The sequence below is a fragment of the Cucurbitaria berberidis genome, assembly GCF_010015615.1.
Source record: "Cucurbitaria berberidis CBS 394.84 unplaced genomic scaffold K460scaffold_6, whole genome shotgun sequence".
In the NCBI taxonomy this organism is placed as follows: domain Eukaryota; kingdom Fungi; phylum Ascomycota; class Dothideomycetes; order Pleosporales; family Cucurbitariaceae; genus Cucurbitaria; species Cucurbitaria berberidis.
The window spans coordinates 1,261,135-1,279,741 of record NW_024468940.1 but is presented as its reverse complement, the minus strand read 5'-3'; the positions used below and the strand labels follow the sequence as shown (position 1 = coordinate 1,279,741).

The following is an 18,607-nucleotide window of genomic DNA, read 5'->3' as shown; positions in this document are numbered from 1 at the left end:
GCGGAGAAAGAGTATGTTTTTGATTTAAGTGTTACCAATCGATGCAGTCTTGATTTGGTATCAATAAACTGTGGGCTGTCTTGGTCTGGGAAAAGCAATGTGGGACCATGGACCTCCTTTCACAGAATGTTGCGCTGGTTTCATTAAAGATTAGCTTATTAGAGCCTTGGACTAGAGAGGCGTGTAAGTATGTTTGAGTGTCGTTCAGCCTGCTAGGCACACATCCTTCATTCTCGGTACAGAGGAGGCATGTTAAATCCTAAACATATGCACGTCAGTACTTCAACGAGTAGCAAGCTCGCCGGGCCGAACGGGGAGTCGTCAAACAAAGATCCAAAGGGGTCAAAATAGGTCCAAAAGACAGTCCAATGTATCCAATTCGTCTTGATCCAGAATATCTACCAAAATATCCCAAAGGCATGCATGCAATGAATAGGGACCAACGGAGTGGTATCTCGAACGAGTAAAAGCAGCCAAAAGCAAATAATAGGACCCATTAAACTCCAGGCAGGTGAAACAACCAAATATTAATGCAAAAAAAGGCCGCCCAGGAAGAGCAACGCTTTTGGTATCATCCGTATTGCTACAATGCAGGGACCGAAAAGAAAATGGCGACGGTATGTATGGCCTGTGAACACCGGTATGGTACAGTAGTGGGATCGGATGATCGGGTGGCGGCGGGGGTGTTGGTAGCATGGCGTGTTGTGTGGCTTATGGCCGGTGCGCTGAGGCAATGTATCGACGGGACGGAAATACAGGAGTGGAAGCGGTTGATGCGCATGAAAGCTCCAGAGAACTCAATATGGAGGCGGGAGGGGTCTTGCGTAATCCACGGGAGTTGACGAGACCGACGAGGGCTGGGTGGACGGCAAAAGCACTATTTCAGCCTCTCGATCTGGCACGGTCCACTGTACTTCCATTTTCCTGGTTCTTTCCTGTCCCGTCTCCGCCAGTCACCTCTGCTGCCTGGAGTACGTACTTTCTTGTGATGGCGAGGATCGTATCGGTGGTGATCGACGAAGGGTAGGCGAGTTGCGAACTGTGTCTGAAGCGAATGTTGCGGCCGCACTTGGTGTGACGGGTGTGGAGTTTCCAACAACAGGTGTTCGTTTATGGGATCCTCCGCTGCCGGAAGGCTGGTGCGTAGATCGGACCGTCGAAGGCGTCGCGGGAGAGCGGCCAACACCTTGCGTCGCCCTGGGCGTTGTGCTGGAGCCGCTTTCTACACTGACATGCCTTGCACGTGGCGTTGTGTCCTGACTCCCACCTCCCGTGGAACGTTGTGTCTCTGATCGTGGTGTGTTCTCGTAGCTGCCACTCTCTTTCTTTCGAGATGTAGCCTTGCTGGTAGAGGTCGATCTACTACGGACAGGGCCTCTTGGCTGACTTTGCACGGAAGCATCGGTAATTGGGGGGCGTTCAGCTGCCCGCCTGTTGCTCTGTGGGCTTTGTTGATGAGGGGCGACATTGGCTCTAATGCTCTGTTCATTGTCGGCAACACCGGCTTGGGCAGCGCCTTGGGTGACAGGCTCCGGGCTCCCCATCCCTCCCACTCGAGGTGTACCTTCCCAGCTTTTGCGCTTCATCATTCTCCCGAGGATCCCCACGAGCTCTGCAGCGTCCTCAAACTCGGTATCATCCATAGCTTCTTGGGCGCGGTACACGTCTTTGATTGCGCGCCTAGCGACCCGTCTTGATGCTTCATGGTCATGAACACAGTCCCAGAGGAACGCGCTGTGTTCAAGAGCCACAGACAATCTCAAAGGATGTGAACCAGGAAGAAACTGGGTGGCGTATGATGTCGCTGTCGAGAAATAGCCACTAGCTAGGGGGACAAAGTTCAAAGGTGGTAGTATGAATGATGAGGGTTGCGGAATGGGGACGGGATTGAGCCCCGGAGGCGCATTGAGTGGAGGTCTGGGTGACGGTGTCCCAACTGGTCCTCCTGCTGCATACGGATTCGTGACGAACGAGGTTTCGGATACGATCGAGTCGATGGGTTCGCGGAGAGTAGGCTGCTTACCAGCGCGCTTCGATAAAGGTGACAGTCCTGGCGGATCTGTCTTGCGACCCTGTCCGTTGCCGTTTCTTGGCGAAAGTGACATCTGAGGCGCACCGAGTGTTCGAGAGTCAGTCGTTTCCATATTGGTTGTTGTGACAGGTGGGTGGTTGTGGAATAGGCAGAAGATGTGGTAAAAGCTCGCTCGTAGCTTGACGCTTAGAACCCTACATTCTGGCCCATGTTGATTGTCTTGCGCGTAGGGGAGCACATAGAGCTCTAGTATGGACAGACCTTCGCGAGATATCCATAGTATGTGTTGATATGCTGCGAGGGAGGGCGTGTCTCGACTTGTATCTAGCTTGCGAAGCTTTCTGGCGCGGATGAGTCTCCGAGCCAGTAAGACGGATAGACCTAGAATCTGGTAGAGAGCACCAGAGAGGAAAGGGTTGGAGTCTGATGTTTGCTTGGCTATTCGACCGAGGAATTTCTGATCGAAGTCCAAAGAGGCCATCTTCTAGCGCTGGGTCTGATGGTAGTTCGTCAGCTCGTTGACCGTCAAGGAGCAGCGATGACGACGACTGGTTGCGAAGCTATACGGAAAGGACGTGTGAGAGATAAGGACACTCGGGGCTCACAAACCTTCGACTCAGAACGTACAGTGAATGCCGCGAGGGTAGAAACTCGTTGACACTTCCTGCAGACCCAATTGTGGAGAGTTGATAATAGTGGACCTAGCACCCACCACCTAGTGATGTCGCCGCCCAAGTGAAAGCGGTCGCTTACTGTTAACCGCCAACCCGGACCGTTGCGCTGTATCTCCAGATGGATAGACACAGTGCAGCCCGGTCCGAGCTGACCGATGACGCCGTACGGTGATGCCGCCGAGGAGATGAGGAGTCGAAGCCTAAGCAGCCAGTACTAGCCAATTGATACGTTTCGACAGCCGACCGGGTGGCCGTGCGCGGTGGCTCCTCGAGTGAATGGTAATTCTCGTGATAGCTCAAGCCGGAGATTGACAATACAGGGCCCAATGGATTTGCTAGGCGCCACTCGGAGATTTGCTGGATTAGGCAATGATGATGATAGTGAGAATAGTACTCGATACAGATGTTTGTGACAAGGCCGAGGGTGGAAGGACCGGTGGTAATGTACAGAAAGCTCGAGTCAACGCCAGAAGTATTTGGAAGGTAGCTGGACAGCTGTCAGCGATGGACTCGAAGTATTCAACAACGCACATGGCGTGGCATGGCTTGCAGACAAGTCGTTTACCTCAAAATGGACAAGTCGCAATGGTGTTGTTGCGTAGACTCGTAGCTCTACTCCCATTCGATGGACGGAGACAGCGGCTGAGCCAATGGAAGCGCGCAATGAATGAGGCGACGCGGGAGCTTTTGCGACGGGCTAGCAGACGTCAGGCCTCGTGTGTGAGATGCTAGGTGGCTGGGAGATGTGTGTCGGAGGCCTCGGACAGCGCATGGCGACCTTCTCCAGCTTCAATTGTCCAGCGCGTGAGGGTATGCGATGATATTAAAGCCGTGACGTTTGGCAGGCGGTGTAGGAGAGGTCAATGCTGTGTTTTAAGCGGTGGAGGGAAGCGAATTTGGGCCGCACACACACCCAGAGACTCCAGCTTTGCGACTATGCCCGTGGGATGGCCGTCGAGTGCTCTTCTGCTAGCCGGTGGGGCTATCTTGGTGTCGCGACCACCTTCGGCTTGGTGGTGAGAGAGACGGGCAAGAGAGGGCGCGCAGTGCCTGAGCGCGCACACACAACTAACTCACAACGACGGCGAAGGAGAGAAATGGCAGGGCGAACGCAAAGGCAATCGATGCTAGTATTAACCCGTTCAATCTATGCCGCGCTCCTAGAGATGCAGGTGCAGCTCCTGCGTCAATATGCAGACAGGCGAGCCATGGGTTGACGTGTCAAGCGTCGAGCGCTCCGCTAAACTACAACCGTCTCATGCATAGGCTTTTTTCACGTTAATAGTTCAGATGGGGCGTTGCCAGCTGGCATTGGAGGCTAGAGCTGCCATCTCGTCGTCGCCTCGATCGACGACGACACCTCTGCGATGTCGCCCGCTTCTCGAGGGTTGCCAACGACGTGTGCACCTGCAGGGCTGTGCCTCATCCTGGGGTCTCAGATGAACGAACGACAACCGTGTGCCAGCGCATCATTCCACGACCTGGTGGGGTGCAGTATTCCATCATCTTCTCCTCCCTCCTACCCGCGAAGAGACCCTTGACAGCCCTTTCATATCAGAGACGGGGGGCCAGCACTTCCTAGGAACCCCACGGTGGAGACGAGCAACAGGTTGCAGGCTGACCAGACTCTCCCAGGAAAGACGACAGGTCCCGGCCATTTCCTCCTTCAAGATGCAACTTGGGGTACATCGTGGGTGGAGCATTCTGCACCCACAGCCTTGGGGAGGCGAAAACAAGCCAATCCCAATATTGGCTTTACCTATATTCGGCTTTTCAACGAACGAGCAAGAGCTCTAACAAGGTGACTAGTACGAACAAGCCTCAGCTAACCGCTTCGTCATACGCGCTCATATGCACCACTTGCAGCATGTTTGCACCGCTGAATTGGCGGTGAGACCACCCTCTAATTGGGTGGAATTTCCGAAAATGCTAGCCAACACCGTAGTGGAACTTCGGCAAACATCTTCGTCACCTAACCAGCCTCGTCAAGCTCGAGATCTACTAAGCATGACGACATCGTAGGATTTGCAGAAGTCAACCCTGCGCGGCTGTTCAACGGTGCCGAGGCCTCTTGCTTGAATGTTCAGCCACTAGACCCCACCGTTCTTCCATATCTCGATGAACCGAAGACCGACTGCCAAGTAGTCTTTCCTTTGAAATCAATGCAACAAGAACAAGTGTTCAGGGAGAGCCATGCCATGTTCCGACGGTTAGGCGGCAAAGCAGGAAAACATTAACGTTTCTGCGAGGAATCACATCCGACAAATGAAGCAAACACCCTGAATCACTTTACGCTAGCAGTTTTACCAATCCAGCAGGGCTGATGTTGCCGTAATCTAGATTAGGATTTAGATTCCTCTGCTGAGTACGTCTTACCGGGAGGCACGCGTTGTACCACTTTGGGATCCCCAATAGTTAATCGGTACCTCGTCTACCCGCACGGTCCTGCTGTAGCTTGTTGCTGACTACGATGTTAATATTGCAGCATCGTCTGAGAGAGGGAATCTCACCAACACGCTCGTGAGCGGCAACTGAGCTGTCCAACCTTGAAACCACATTCGGTGATGGTTTACGACCCGGCGTTGATGATCCCGATGGGAAACCAAGCTCAGCGGTTTCCAAGGTACCACTCACACAAGCTCACGGTATAGCTTGCACTCTAGTCACATTGTTGCCCGCAGGAGTCAAACTGCGCAACTTAAGCAACGAGAAGCAATCATGGGGTGGGGCTAGGTAGGAGACAATTTATAAAGAGCATGCACTGTAATCGTAGACTTGGACAAGAACACGACTTACACACTATACAATCTCCTGCGTTTCCAGTCACTCATTTCTTAACAATCGCGTTACTCCATCACTCGCTCACACCAAGGCGCTCGCTTCTGATACCGATAACTCAGACTGAACACAAAGGTAAGCGCGGCGAACCACACCACACTCTATTAATAAGATGTAAGATGAGTTAGAGCTATGTCTGACGTTGGAATAGGGTCTTGAGCGTATCTCCGAATCTCACTCCCGTCGAGTACTTCCTCTTCGAAGACGCAGCATCTTCGCCCAAGCCTCGATCAGAGTCAGCATCGACGAACCTCCTCTACCGTTGCTCCAACCACAAACCACGATGTGCTTCTACCACGCATACTCCCACAAGTGCGGTCACACGACGATGGTATTCCAGCAGCTATGTCCGAAAGGACAAATGATTCAGCAGAAATGCGCAAGAGGCCAAGATGGTATCATTCTGGCAACTGTCAAGGTTGAGACACCTTGCGCTGTGTGTCCTCGATAGGTGAGAATTAGTCAACGTAATCGCTCTTGAGAAGAATGCAATACTGACCATGCTCCTAGTGCCATGAAAAAACTGCGCACTGATGGTATTGATAGGCGTTTGGTATGGTATAGGATTGGACTGGGAGTTATAGATTACGGCTGTGAGGTACACCTTGAGAGAAGAACGACATATATTCATGGTTATTTAATGTACCTTTTTGAACATCACGAACGCCACCCCTTTTCATTGTCTAAGCTTAAAGTGTACTCAAAGTTCTGATAGAATATATGTAGTTCAGACATTTGTTTCTCGCTCCACATGTAAGGTACCCCACGACTTTAGGGCGGGACCGAACGGCCCGCTACGCGGCTCACAGTCAGGGATGCAGCTTGCAGTATCCCTACCAGACGGGAACGTAGTTGCATATGGCGGATACGATACCACGAACAGATGTCACCCTATTGACTCGCCGCCTGCATGTCCGAAAGTGCATCCTCGCAGTATAGCATGGATAGCAGAAAATAGCGACAACATGGCTGCGTCACATGCCCAGTTTAAGGAGCCCTTTCGGCTTCGCACATGCACACGTCTAAAAAAGTGCCCAGCCCCTCCATTTGAACCACAGCTCGCTCACAACAAAGCGTTGGTTGCATCTCGCCCCGTCTTGTGCTCTTCATCCTCGATCTGAACATTCGAACGACTAATCAAACCTCTCGCTACAAGTTTCTCGTTCTACTTTTTTTCTACCATAGGGGCGAATAAGAAGATAAGATAAGACTGCCCGGTTGTTATATGACTCGATTTATAGACCCTCGGAGTAAACCTAGGATTAACACTGTACTCACGTCTATCCTGTTTCCACGCCACGCCACCATCTTTTATGTCGTCCCTATCCTATCATAGATGTTTCTGGTCAATATTAACACCAGAACTCTCTCAGGAGCGTATGCATCCAGGCTTGCCTAATCGTAATCAATCTCAAGACCATAGCTCTGAGAGAAACATGTTCGTCCAGACGTACTCGTTTCGAAAGGGCTCTAATATCATGTCCACCCAAAGACTCCAATCGTCTTCCCATCTTCCACAGGCAAATATGGTGCGTGCGTATTCCCAATAATTTGGATACCAGCCCGCAAACTCCCAGTCAATCATCACAATTTCTAGTTCTGCGTGTGGCTGTTCTCCTAATTGATCGGTAGGGGGTTTCGAAGAGGTGCGGATTATAACGTTCTTGCGCTGGAAGTCCGCGTGTGTGAATACGGGCGGGTGATCTTGAAGAACTTCTTTGAAGGTGCGAGTGTAGTATTCTGCCTTGTGCTTAGAGAGCCCGTCCTCTACGTATTTTGCCACCATGGCCTTATTCAAATCAGACTCTGTCTCGAACGGGCCAGCGAACGGCTGTAAGGCGTTGTTTGTCCAGAAAATACCATCCGGTAACCCTCGGTGTCCAACACTGCAGTATCCCCCTGGCGACGTTAATTGTCGCAACTCCGTGAATATGGATCGGAGTTTAATTGCTAATGTCTCCTTTGCTGCGTGATCTAGTCTTGCCCATATCAAAGAAAGGTCCTGACCTTTGATCCGCTCCATAACAATATATTTAATCTTAGTATTGGGGCTCCAAAAGAGTGCGTATACACGCGGTACTGGAACAGACGAGCAGTTTTGTAAAAAGAGCATTGTTTCGCCTTCTAGAAGATCGGCTTGTGGTCCGTACTTGACGACAAAGTGATCGCCAATAGCTACGACCTTGGTCGCTAACTTGTCGCCAAGGATGTCTTGGGCCGCGCCGATCTCTTCAATTGTCGGCAACTGTGCTGGGAGCGTTGCTGGATCGGCATAGTAGGGGAGGCTGTAGGACGTCATGTTGCAGAACTTGGAGTTGAGGGGAAGAAAGGTGCATCTTCATAAGATTCTCAGGATGAGGTGCACGGGCCATAGACGCATGTCGCGCCACCGTTTGTCACGTGTGTCGGTCCGACACTTCTTGGCTACATCTTTGAGCATCTTCTAATTCACTACCACTATATATAGAGCCTTGATACCTCCTACTTTAGATCACATTTGGCTCGCCCTGCTATGTTTCAATTGAACTCGAAGTTAAAGACTGGATGCGATTTCTCCACGCATGCACAAGATCGGGCGGAACGTTCACTTAAAGTTCTCCTTTTGGCACTGTGAACAGTGTTAACTCTCAAGCGCTTGCAGCATTTTACCTTGTGGACCTGTAACTTTGAGAACTTTCGTAAGTCTTGGTTCCTACCCAGCCATTGAGGAACAGACGTGGATGCGCGCGCTTCCAGGATTTCCTATAGCTCTTACAACTGCTAGACTTTGGTTGCCACAGCTGATATATACCATTTGATATTTGGACGTTTCACTCTCCATGGGTTGATCTTAAAGAACTGGCTCTCGTTGCCCGTTAGCGCGCGGTGAGTGGACCTTTTTGCGGCACAGCATCAACGAAAATAGGTTTGATCACGACGATGCATTCGTATATCAAACTTCTCCACACATCCTGGTGGCAACCGTTGTTTTCTAGCCCGAATATGGGCGCTTAGTGTGCATCATGTGGATGTATAGTAACTCGAAGTAGTACAGACAAGAGGGCAAGGTCAAGCCTGACATCCTCGTACGAAATACGCCTAGTATTAAATAGTACTTCCTACTGTTTTAGCGAACATATTTCTCGTAACCAGTCCTCTTGTCTCCCATTATTTAGCATATAGCTGACACTTTGCAGATCCATCTATCCTGACCAACATACTTACATTCATTATGTCTTACAACGTTTATCTGGTCGAAGGTATCGGTGCTCCGCGCAACCATCATTCGATAATCATCGAAAAGAATCCCGATGGCTCAGGATACATATTCCAAGTGACCGGGGATGTTCAAAGAGGCATGGAATTCGGCCACAAGAATACAAATGTACCGGAAGAGTCGGCCTCCTTCGCTAGCAGAAAGCAAATCGGCACTATGTTAATAACCGACTTCGACCGAATTCAATCCATCGTCGAATCTATCGAGCCACCAGCGAAGCAGTTCAACGGGCCGAAGCGCATTAATCCAAGGGAGCCACTTCGACGATGCCAAGAATGGACGGCGGACGCCATACAAGCTTTGAAAAATGAGGGTGTTTTGCGAACGTGAGCAGTCTGGACATGGACGCATAAAGTGTATCGGCATTTCATGTCTGGATTTGGCCAATTTGTCAAACCTGCTACGCTCACTCGACGTTTCCTTTGCATCGCAACTCATGTACTTTTAACGCAATATTCCTCTTTCTGGCTTCCTACTCTCAATCTTAAGAGGATTTTCAAAGCGCCTACGCCCTAGTTGAGCTATCGCTGGTTAATTATATGGTGATGTTGATCATAAGAATGTAAGCGTGACTTACTAGTTATTTCCAGGCTTTCTATACTCCATTTTCTGCAGGAGGGCTTACTTAGGATTTGGGCTATTCCGGAGGCTGCATGACAGTCTACCGAACAGGCTCTTAACCTAGAATCGTTCATAGGCAAGGATCGCCCGTGCGTTCGTCTAAGCGAGGGGGTGGAACTCAGGTGAAGCTACCACGCCATACCTTCCGCTCCGGCGTCGGCGTGCCGAACCTCCGGCCAGGCCGTGCTCGCCGAGCTCGAGCATCGACCACCCGCAACAAACGAGACCGGCGTTTCTGTGTATACCTATATTTTGTCACGCTTTTCGTGTTTTTTCCCTTACTGGTAGAGGGGATTTACTGGTTTGGACTATTTGTGTCTATTTTGTGATACCCCATCTCGTTGTCTATATAAAACTCTATAAAAAATACCTTCCGCTCCAAACAACGAACCCCAAGATCAATCTCTATCGTGATGGAAGCAGAGATGGACAGCGGAACACTTAGTCAACCAAATCGCCTGCCCTCAGAAAATGAGGCTTCATGGTCAAGACTGCAGATTGGTGGAAGCACATACGAACAAGGGCAACGACGCCACAATTCTTGCCGCATCTCGAAGCGAACCGAACAAGGGCAAGGGCGCCGAGGGTTCTACTCTCTGGGCCCCCTAATTGGTTGCTTCAGTTCGGTAACTCAGAAGCCGGCACCATTCGATGTCTGTCATCTCGGCTCGAGGTGCTCACTTGACAGTTCGCGACCGTAAAGGATACGGCCATGGCGTTGAAGAAGGGAGGCATACCTCCGAGGGCATCTAGGCCGGGCTCCATTCAAACAAAAGAGCTCTCATCTCTCCTTTTCATCTGGCTTCCGATGTAATTTCTATTGCGCAACCATCTTTAGACAATTCTAGGTGACGCTTGGTGGCACCAAAGTAACAATCAAGCATTCAGTGCCGCGCCGCCAACTCATCGGTCCCTCACAATAGCCTGTCACCAGTCCCACGTAACCCACCGCGGCCCGCAGCGGCAGTTTCCGGTTGGGTCGCCCACCGGGTGCTCTGGTGGAGGGAATGGAGAAAACCGACACCACCATCAACACAAGTGCAACACACCGCGAGAATGAGAAGCCTCGGGTGCTTGATAAGACGGAAAAGAGGCCAGGGTCGGTAAGGAGCGATGCTGGGGCCAACGTTCAGGGAGACGAAAAGAACAAAGAACTCGATGGCGATTCGCGACGGAGTCAGGATGCAAGCACGCCAAAGGCCACAGATGTAAAGGAAGCAGGAGACAAGAAACAGACATCAACTGCTGTTGCAAATGAAAACGGTGCACCAGATGAAGAGATGGAAGACGAATCAAAGTACCTCACCGGTTTCAAACTCGCAATTCTCTCCATTGGCCTCTGTCTCACAACCTTCGTCATCGCCCTCGACAACACCATAATTGCAACTGCCATCCCCAAGATCACATCAGTGTTCAATAGCCTCGAAGATGTTGGGTGGTACGGCTCTTCATATCTACTCACGACAACATCACTGCAACCGTCCTTCGGGAGAGTGTATACGTACTTTGATGTCAAGTATACGTACCTGTCCGCGTTGGTCATATTTGAGGTTGGATCGATCATCTGTGCGGTTGCGACCAGCTCGCCCATGTTCATCGTCGGACGAGCCATCGCGGGCGCTGGAGCTGCGGCGTTGTATTCGGGAGGAATGAACATCATTGGCTTTTCAGTGCCACTACGAAAACGAGCCATATACATCGCCGCGCTGTCGTCCATGTTCGGAATTGCGAGTGTTGTCGGACCTATCCTCGGTGGAGCGTTCACAGATCGACTGTCCTGGCGCTGGTGCTTTTGGATAAACCTCCCGTTTGGTGCTGTCTCACTTGCCGTCGTATTCTTCTTCTTCACGAATCCAGAACGACAGTACAACCATCTGTCGGTCAAGGAAAGACTGAAGAACATCGATATTGCAGGTTCTATATTTCTGATCTGTGCAATTGTATGTTTACTGTTGGCGTTGCAGTGGGGAGGCTTCACATATACGTGGAAGAACTCAAAAGTATGGGGCACATTGATGGGATTCTTCTTGCTCATCGCCGTTTTTATCGTGATCCAGATCTACCAGAAAGATCGAGCAACGATCCCAATCCGCGTATTTAAGCAGCAGACTGTGTTGGTCAGCTGCGTTTACTCTGCGCTATTGTCTATGGCTCTGTACACGTAAGTCCATCTCATACTCCACCTGACTACCAGAATCAAAGCTTATAGGCTTTAGGCATATCTTCTACCTTCCCTTCTACTTCCAGGCCATCAAAGGCACCACAGCCGAAGAGTCAGGAATCCGCACCATCGCCTACCTCGTCAGCATAACGTGCTCTTCCATTGTCATCGGCGGCCTCATCACCGTAGTAGGCTGGTACGCACCATTCATGTGGTTTGGCAGCGCAGTCTTCACCATCGGCGCAGGCATGCTATACACTCTCAAAGTCGGTTCGCCCGCGGGACAATGGATAGGCTATCAGATCCTCGCTGGCATTGGCGCAGGAGCTGGTGTGCAAATCCCATTTGTCGCAGTGCAAGTTGTCACTAGCGAGAAAGATATGCCTACGGCGAATGCTTGCGTCATGTTCTTCAACTCGCTAGGTGGCGCACTCAGCATCTCCATTGCACAGAACATCTTCGTTAATACGCTGTCCAAGGAGATTCCTAAATACGTGCCGGGCTTCGATCCGAAGATCATCGCCAAGGCGGGAGCGACTAATATCAGGAAGGTTGTGCCGCCAGAGTTGTTACCGGGAGTTTTACACGGGTATAACAATGCTATTGTTACGGCTTTTATACTGGCGATTGCAACAAGTAGTATTGCGTTTTTTGTCAGTTTGGGTATGGAGCGGAAGAGTGTGAAGGGGAAGAAGATCCTTCAAGGTGGTGGGGCTTAGAGGTGTAATTATGCAGTACAAGATGTATTTAGAATAGGGGGCCAAGTATATGCCAGATTAATCAAGCACTCTCAAGATTTAGGTGGTAGGTCATTGGGGTGTGCGTCACTTCGAACTGCAATGATAATGGATCATCTGCTGATACAGCGTGTATAGCTCCAGCTACTTCTGAGCTTCTTTTAACGAAACTGTACGGCTGCTATATTAGCATCTCCAACCGTCGTTCAAATATGCGCGAAGCACATATTCCCAGCATCATCGAGCCTCTTCAACCCCTGCGAGCCTCAAGCCTCCCCACCAGATGCTCCCTCAACGCCCTCTTCTCCGCCAAACTCAGCGTCGCCAACATCTCACGAGAGATCTCATCGTCCTCCTCATCTTCGTCCCTTCGCTGGACCTCCGCACACACACGCTCCATAACCGCCATCTGATAGCCCAACAGCCGGCCTTCTCCCTCGCCGCTCATCGAGCCACTACCACCACCGTGGTGACCACCATTCACGGCCGGATACGCCGCCGAACCATCCCCAACAGCATTGCTAGGCCCCGTACGCATAGCCTCCATACCCACGGGCAAGAACAAATTCCTGCGCTCCTCCATCCTCTTCTCCAGATCCGTAGCCTCATTCAGTGAGGCTGTAGCGCGCTGCCAGGCCTCATAGTCTTGCTTGGAATGCGTATACTGGTACGTCTGGGCGGCCACGAGTTCAGCTTGTTTAAGATCGAAAATCTCCTTGGCTTCGGTGCGGATCCAGGTTTCGCGGACGATCTTTTGCGCGTCGAGACGGGCGCGGGCGGAGGGCGAGTGCGTGTACTGGCCTTGGATCGACGAGAGGGGTGGAGGGGGGATGGGGAGGAGCTCCGAACGAGTAGGTGAGGGGAGGAAGTGGAAGGACGGAGTAGTAGGAGTGAGATTGGGATACGTAGCTCGTGCTGTTGTAGCTGCTGGAGGCGCGAAGGCTGGGAAGGCCGGTGTAGCTGGTGTACCAGCTGAAGAAGGAGACGCCCATGAGAAGTGCTTACGCGGCGAGACCACGCGCGGGCTGGCAGCTGGTGTGTTGACCCATGTGTCTTTGTACTCGATGAAAGGGTCGTGTGGACTGGAGTGCCCGGCTCCTTTATTCCTCGCGAGTAACGGGCTACCTTTGCTTTCGGTAGATGAATCCCTAGTATGCAGGCCAAATATCATTGGACTCCTCAGCGCCTCACTATCTCTGATCGCTCCGTTTGAGGCGGAACGGCCGAGAGAGGCTCTGTAGTCGTCCATGATGGTGTCTGCGTGGTTGTCGTTGCGTGGTTGTCAGTGGGAGTATCGTCGTGTTTGAGCGAAGAAGATGATTTTAAGTAGTCAGTATTCGGTGAAGGCATGGCAGAAAAGTCTCATGGTGAACGTTACTGGGTGCGACGAGCCACTTGTTGTGTGGTGACTTCGAGGTGAAAGTGAGTCTATCGTGCTTGACGGACGCACTATGGTGGCTAGCAACCCAAAAGCGCACGACATTCATGAGTTTGATCGAGGGTCCATGAGACACGCCAAATGTAATCCAATTGGAATAGAGTGCACTAGATAGGTTGACGCGCACGGTGCGGTACCTACGGTATCGAAGCCTATGAACGGCTTGACGAGTATATAAGACGACAAAGGCTTTAAGAGGATCGGCATAGGTTTTAATACGTACAAGAAAATGTAGAAGATGCAGTAGTTCTTGAATAAGATAATGCCTGTAGCTTCCAAGTGTACTCATCACCTCTTTTCCGATTCGATTCCTGTATAACGGTTTGCGATATTGTGAACCAGCAAAGTCCTCTGACATGCACCAATCCAGCAGAAAACATATGTAACCCAGACCACCCGATGCCTTGACCCTTTAAAAGGCCACACCCAATTCTAATTACCTACTAAAGACCTTCACACTACATCGAAACAAAACACCACACCAACTCTCAACTCACTGAAGACCTCCCGGCCACCCTAAAACGATGGCTCCACCCACCCCATCTGCCCGCATATCCCACCCGCCCACATCATCCCCAAAGGCCAAGAAGCGGCGCACTAAATCCCCGCCCGCACCGACTATATTCTTACGAGGTTTCGTCCCCGTACGTGGCGACCCGGAGTATCCCGAAGCTCGACAAGCAACAGGCGACAACCAGCCGTATTGGTTCCGAGAAGAGAGGATGTACGATCCATCTCTGTACGAGCACCAGGTGCATATGGGCTGGTCGACGAGTATCAGCAGGGCGGACTTGCGAGAGCCTACCACGACATCGCTTGAAAAGGCGAGGGCAAAGCAGGCTGGCAGGCCCCACTCAACAACAGCACCCAAGAAGAATGTGGGAATGAAGGATAAGAGGCAGGGGAAAAAGGATGTTGGTGAGAAGGGAGACAGTGAGAAGAATATCAGGCCCTCAATTGAGACCGCTGCAAAGACGAAAACTGGGGCGTCGGAGGAGAAGGAGGGCCCTTTTACTTCAAAGTAAACGGCGGTTCGGACATATCAACAGATCTCTTTTGCGGGCTGAGTAGTAGGATCGCTTGGAACGGCTATGCGGCTATATTTCCTTTTCCTATCATGTGTTATTCTCGTCATACCAGCATCTCAAAATGGTCTCCATGCAGTAGTCCAGTCGACGAATTCTATGTACATGCAACTACAGTTGTTAGCATCAAACTTAATCCGAGCTTCTTGCTTGTTGCATTTCACACATACCTCTATACACTCCCACTATGCCAGTTTCCCAGGCACAAATGGTAGGCCACCACTTAATCCGCCGTCTACAGCCCACGCCTGCGCATTTACATAACTAGCCTCATCACTCGCCAAAAACAGCACCGCCCTTGCAATCTCATCGGGCTGACCACCCCTCTTCAGCGGATTCAGTTGCCCAATCTTCTTTTCTGAGCCCCTAGCCCTCGCAGCATCGTACGTGATCTTCGTCATACCCGTCTCAATAAGCCCGGGACAGACGGCGTTACATCGCACACCCGTGCCGACAAGTTGGTATGCGCAGGTCTGCATGAGGGAGATTACAGCGGCTTTGCTAGCGGAGTAGTCGGTAGGGCCGGCGTTTGAGCGCAATCCTGCTACAGAGGCTGTGCCTATTATACTGCCACCAGGGTATGGTTTCTCAGTCGAGGTTTTCAGCATTGCGCGACTCGCGTACTTGGCCGCTAGGAAGACCGAGAGAGCGTTGGTCTTCATAACTTTCATGAAGCCTTCCGCGTCTTCTTCCCAAAATACTTTTTGGCTGCTTATCCCTGCGTTGGCAAAAAAGACGTCTAACCGGCCATATTTGTCCACCACCTCTTTAACGATGTCCCTGACAGAGGGCTCGTGCGCAGCATCGAATTGCCGGGTATGGATGTCGACGTTGGGATATAGAGAGTTCAGTTCGCGCTTGTGGAGGTCGAGGTGCGAGGTAGCGAAGTCACAGAGATAGATCGCGCGGGCGCCATGGCGAGCAAATTGATGGGAGGAGGCACGGCCGATACCTATTGGTGAATTTGCGCCTGTGGACACATGTTAATATAGAGACAATTGAGAAGTTGGCGGAGGGTAGACCTACCAGTAACGATGATGACTTTGCCTTTGACTCTCCTATCGCAAACAATGAGCTCACTTTAATAGCTTGGTAATGGACAAATATCCATACTTACTGGTTTCCTAAGTCTCCAGCGACAGTCCGAACACCGGGCAAGCCCTCAAAGGTCCCCGGGTCTGGGAGGGGCTCTGAGAGCTCTTTGCTCTGAGCCTGTTGCTTTACTTTCGATGCAGGAGCCATCTTTGAACAAATGAGTAGTTTTAGGAGGTACTATGAAAGTCCTCGTCTAAATTAATGTCGAATGTTGAAACTTTGTCTTCGAGTTGTGGTCCACGGGTAGGAGTCGACGGCAGTGGGTTGCGGAGATGAAGCGGAGGTTACGAAATCTGGGGAAGTTGCCTCGGTACATCAGTCACTCGTCCCACTTCGGCAAGGTGATTGGCGGTAGAACACATGATGCAGACGACAAAAAGTACTCTTAAAGCTTGGATGATATTCTTTTACTGAAAAATCAGGCTACTCATCATCTCCCATCAAACTTTATATAGCACAGCACATGTTTTAGGCTGGCTCCAAAATTGTCGTTTATCATAGATGATGCTTTATCAGCATTAAGCTGCCGCAGACTCGAATCCGTGTCGCTTTCAATGGCTTAGAGACCATTCCAGACAGCGTCGAAGTGACTGGACTGGATGACTTGCGATGATCTTGTGAACGGTGTCCCGACCCCTCAAAGAAGGCTTGTACGCCAGTGTACGATCTCGTGAAGACCTAGTGGGCCCCCTTTAAGGCGGCTTGTACGTTAGGGTATCGCTTTAATTTCGACCGTGCATGCTCAACGACTGGAAACCTTGGAATGCATGGTACGCCGTAGTTGTCGTAGCTCGTAGAGTCCAGTTGCTTCATCTTCCCCTTCCTCGCCCTCTACCTCTGCCCCTGCCACCCCTTCCTCTCCCGCCCTTCCCTCTTGGTCCCGCCCTCTCATACAGCTTCACGTCCTCAAACGGACTATCAGCAACCCTAAGATAGCTCGGGATGCCATTATCCACGACCGCCAAAAGCACGTTCCTGTGCCCGTGCTTCAGCTTCTGGTATGGCTGGTCGCTTTCCTTTGGCCTATCTTCTGGCACTTGTGCCAGGAGATCGTTCAATTGCGCCCCTGTAGGGATTGGTGTAGAGCGCGCATCGATGACGCAGATGCGGAAGTCTGGCGGGCCGCGAGCGCTCTTTCGGAATTTTGCTGTAGTGCGATAGACGTCGAAGTGAACTCTGAAGGAGTTATCTGTAGATGGAGGGAGCATGAACGATGGTGGTGATGTGCGGTCGTGCGTGGGGATAATTTGGAGCAGGCGGTATATGTCGGCGTAGCTTCTGAACAAGCCAGGTTTGACAAGAGGTCCGAATGCGAGTTGCTCTGGTGTTGTGGTATGCGTTGGCTGGCTCAGACGCCGCCAGATTTCGGAGAAGAACCGTGTGATGAGGCCTCTTGCTGGTTTATCCTGCGCTCCATTTGTTCCTGCAAGTAGCAGCTCCCCTCGGTCATCGTCCCATGATCCTGTCCGGAAGACGACATATCCGGATCTCTTCAGCCCAGCATAGACATTATACATCTCCAGCGTCAGTTTTCCTCCAATCCCGCCCTCAAAACCAATGAACGTCGCATAAGCAGCCTGCAAACTCATTGGCGCGCAATCTTCAATCTTGTAGACCTCCTCATCGCCATCCTCGCGCTTCGCCGGCCACCGGCAATCCACTGTCCCTCTCTCAATGAGAAAGAGCGCTTCTTCCGGGAGAAGCCACTCCTTCCCACCTCTCGGTGTACCCATAGTCTGGAAATGCTGCGACTTGACTTTGTCTACGTATGCCGTGTTGCTGTCAGGTTCGTACATTGCCAAGATGTGATTCTTCTGGGTGTGTGTGCGCTGCCATGACAGCACGCCGTGCATGGCCCGGCGCGAGGCCTCGAGTGTCTCAAGCTGCAGGTTCGTCGCATGGCTTTCGAAGTCTTTTTCGCCGCGCTTGGGAAGGGTGCGTTCGTCGGTGTCTTGTGCTCTGTTGCGATTGTATTAGCAGGCCGTAGCTTCAAGGCGAGGGATTGGAGGGAATGTACGTGAGCTTGTCGAGAAATCGGAAATCCTGCGTTTCCTCCGTCAGATCAAGGTCTACGGCGTTTGGTGCTCGCAGATGTGAGATATCCTCGTCTTCGTCGGCCATTGCTATCTCAAGGCTGTCGTGAGTGTCCTGAATTGGAGGTATGCTCGTCGCGGGGAGCAAACCGTAACTTTTTGGAGCTACTCTGACTAGAGGACTCGGCTAAACTTGCCCTTATCACGATACAACCTTCGGATTAATCTGATATGCAGCAAGATGATAAACATACTGAACAGCGAATAAGGCGATATGCAAAACGGTTATGTTATCAAGGTGTCTGGAATGCAAATATCTTTTCTAGTGTTCTAATGTGAATCTCCACATGTTGGGTGTATAATCTGGTAGCGACGTGAGCTTCAACGACCCCCAAGACACCATCACATGTATCAAAGGTTACACAAATTCCACCATCAGATAAGATGATAAGCATCACCGAAAGAGCGCCGACTTCGCTGTGAATACATACTTCACGTGAAGACGCGCTGGCCTATCGGCGCCATATCGCTGACGTCCTAGATTGCAGTACAGTGCATTAGTACGCCGGGCCCTGAAGATCCGCGCCTAGAGCTTCAAATAAAATAAAACGTCTGATCACCGCTAGGTCTGCCCTGG

The 18,607-nt window shown here is 51.2% G+C and overlaps 8 protein-coding genes across 8 annotated transcripts; 3 read left to right on the top strand and 5 right to left on the bottom strand.

Annotated features, from left to right (window-relative positions):
• Window positions 1-953: 953 nt before the first annotated feature.
• K460DRAFT_295237 (14-3-3 protein) lies at window positions 954-2,513 on the bottom strand (the record flags this gene model as incomplete). Its single annotated transcript, XM_040929545.1, has 1 exon — window positions 954-2,513. The coding sequence occupies one exon, from the start codon at window positions 2,511-2,513 to the stop codon at window positions 954-956; it is 1,560 nt and encodes a 519-aa protein (XP_040783632.1).
• A 4,139-nt stretch (window positions 2,514-6,652) lies between these two features.
• Window positions 6,653-7,843, bottom strand: K460DRAFT_347680 (kinase-like protein; the record flags this gene model as incomplete). Its single annotated transcript, XM_040931358.1, has 1 exon — window positions 6,653-7,843. The coding sequence occupies one exon, from the start codon at window positions 7,841-7,843 to the stop codon at window positions 6,956-6,958; it is 888 nt and encodes a 295-aa protein (XP_040783631.1). The 3' UTR covers window positions 6,653-6,955.
• A 549-nt stretch (window positions 7,844-8,392) lies between these two features.
• On the top strand, window positions 8,393-9,322 carry K460DRAFT_197881 (uncharacterized protein). Its single transcript, XM_040927164.1, has 3 exons — window positions 8,393-8,409; window positions 8,574-8,668; window positions 8,721-9,322. Exon 3 carries the CDS (start codon window positions 8,756-8,758, stop codon window positions 9,128-9,130), a length of 375 nt encoding a protein of 124 aa, XP_040783630.1. The 5' UTR covers window positions 8,393-8,409; window positions 8,574-8,668; window positions 8,721-8,755; the 3' UTR covers window positions 9,131-9,322.
• A 1,106-nt stretch (window positions 9,323-10,428) lies between these two features.
• Window positions 10,429-12,301, top strand: K460DRAFT_380796 (MFS general substrate transporter; the record flags this gene model as incomplete). Its single annotated transcript, XM_040935292.1, has 2 exons — window positions 10,429-11,582; window positions 11,638-12,301. The coding sequence occupies 2 exons, from the start codon at window positions 10,429-10,431 to the stop codon at window positions 12,299-12,301; spliced, it is 1,818 nt and encodes a 605-aa protein (XP_040783629.1).
• A 268-nt stretch (window positions 12,302-12,569) lies between these two features.
• On the bottom strand, window positions 12,570-13,568 carry K460DRAFT_359601 (uncharacterized protein; the record flags this gene model as incomplete). Its single annotated transcript, XM_040932206.1, has 1 exon — window positions 12,570-13,568. The coding sequence occupies one exon, from the start codon at window positions 13,566-13,568 to the stop codon at window positions 12,570-12,572; it is 999 nt and encodes a 332-aa protein (XP_040783628.1).
• Window positions 13,569-14,281: 713 nt separating this feature from the next.
• Window positions 14,282-14,782, top strand: K460DRAFT_410458 (uncharacterized protein; the record flags this gene model as incomplete). The annotated part of the gene is made up of 1 exon (XM_040937380.1): window positions 14,282-14,782. One exon carries the CDS (start codon window positions 14,282-14,284, stop codon window positions 14,780-14,782), a length of 501 nt encoding a protein of 166 aa, XP_040783627.1.
• On the bottom strand, window positions 14,624-16,200 carry K460DRAFT_321874 (NAD(P)-binding protein). Its single transcript, XM_040930498.1, has 4 exons — window positions 15,960-16,200; window positions 15,869-15,900; window positions 15,013-15,812; window positions 14,624-14,953 (listed from the first exon to the last, which is right to left on the bottom strand). Exons 1-3 carry the CDS (start codon window positions 16,082-16,084, stop codon window positions 15,028-15,030), a joined length of 942 nt encoding a protein of 313 aa, XP_040783626.1. The 5' UTR covers window positions 16,085-16,200; the 3' UTR covers window positions 14,624-14,953; window positions 15,013-15,027.
• A 126-nt stretch (window positions 16,201-16,326) lies between these two features.
• Window positions 16,327-18,105, bottom strand: K460DRAFT_347670 (tRNA splicing endonuclease-like protein subunit). The gene is made up of 2 exons (XM_040931357.1): window positions 17,955-18,105; window positions 16,327-17,896 (listed from the first exon to the last, which is right to left on the bottom strand). The coding sequence occupies exons 1-2, from the start codon at window positions 18,056-18,058 to the stop codon at window positions 16,747-16,749; spliced, it is 1,254 nt and encodes a 417-aa protein (XP_040783625.1). The 5' UTR covers window positions 18,059-18,105; the 3' UTR covers window positions 16,327-16,746.
• Window positions 18,106-18,607: the final 502 nt, after the last annotated feature.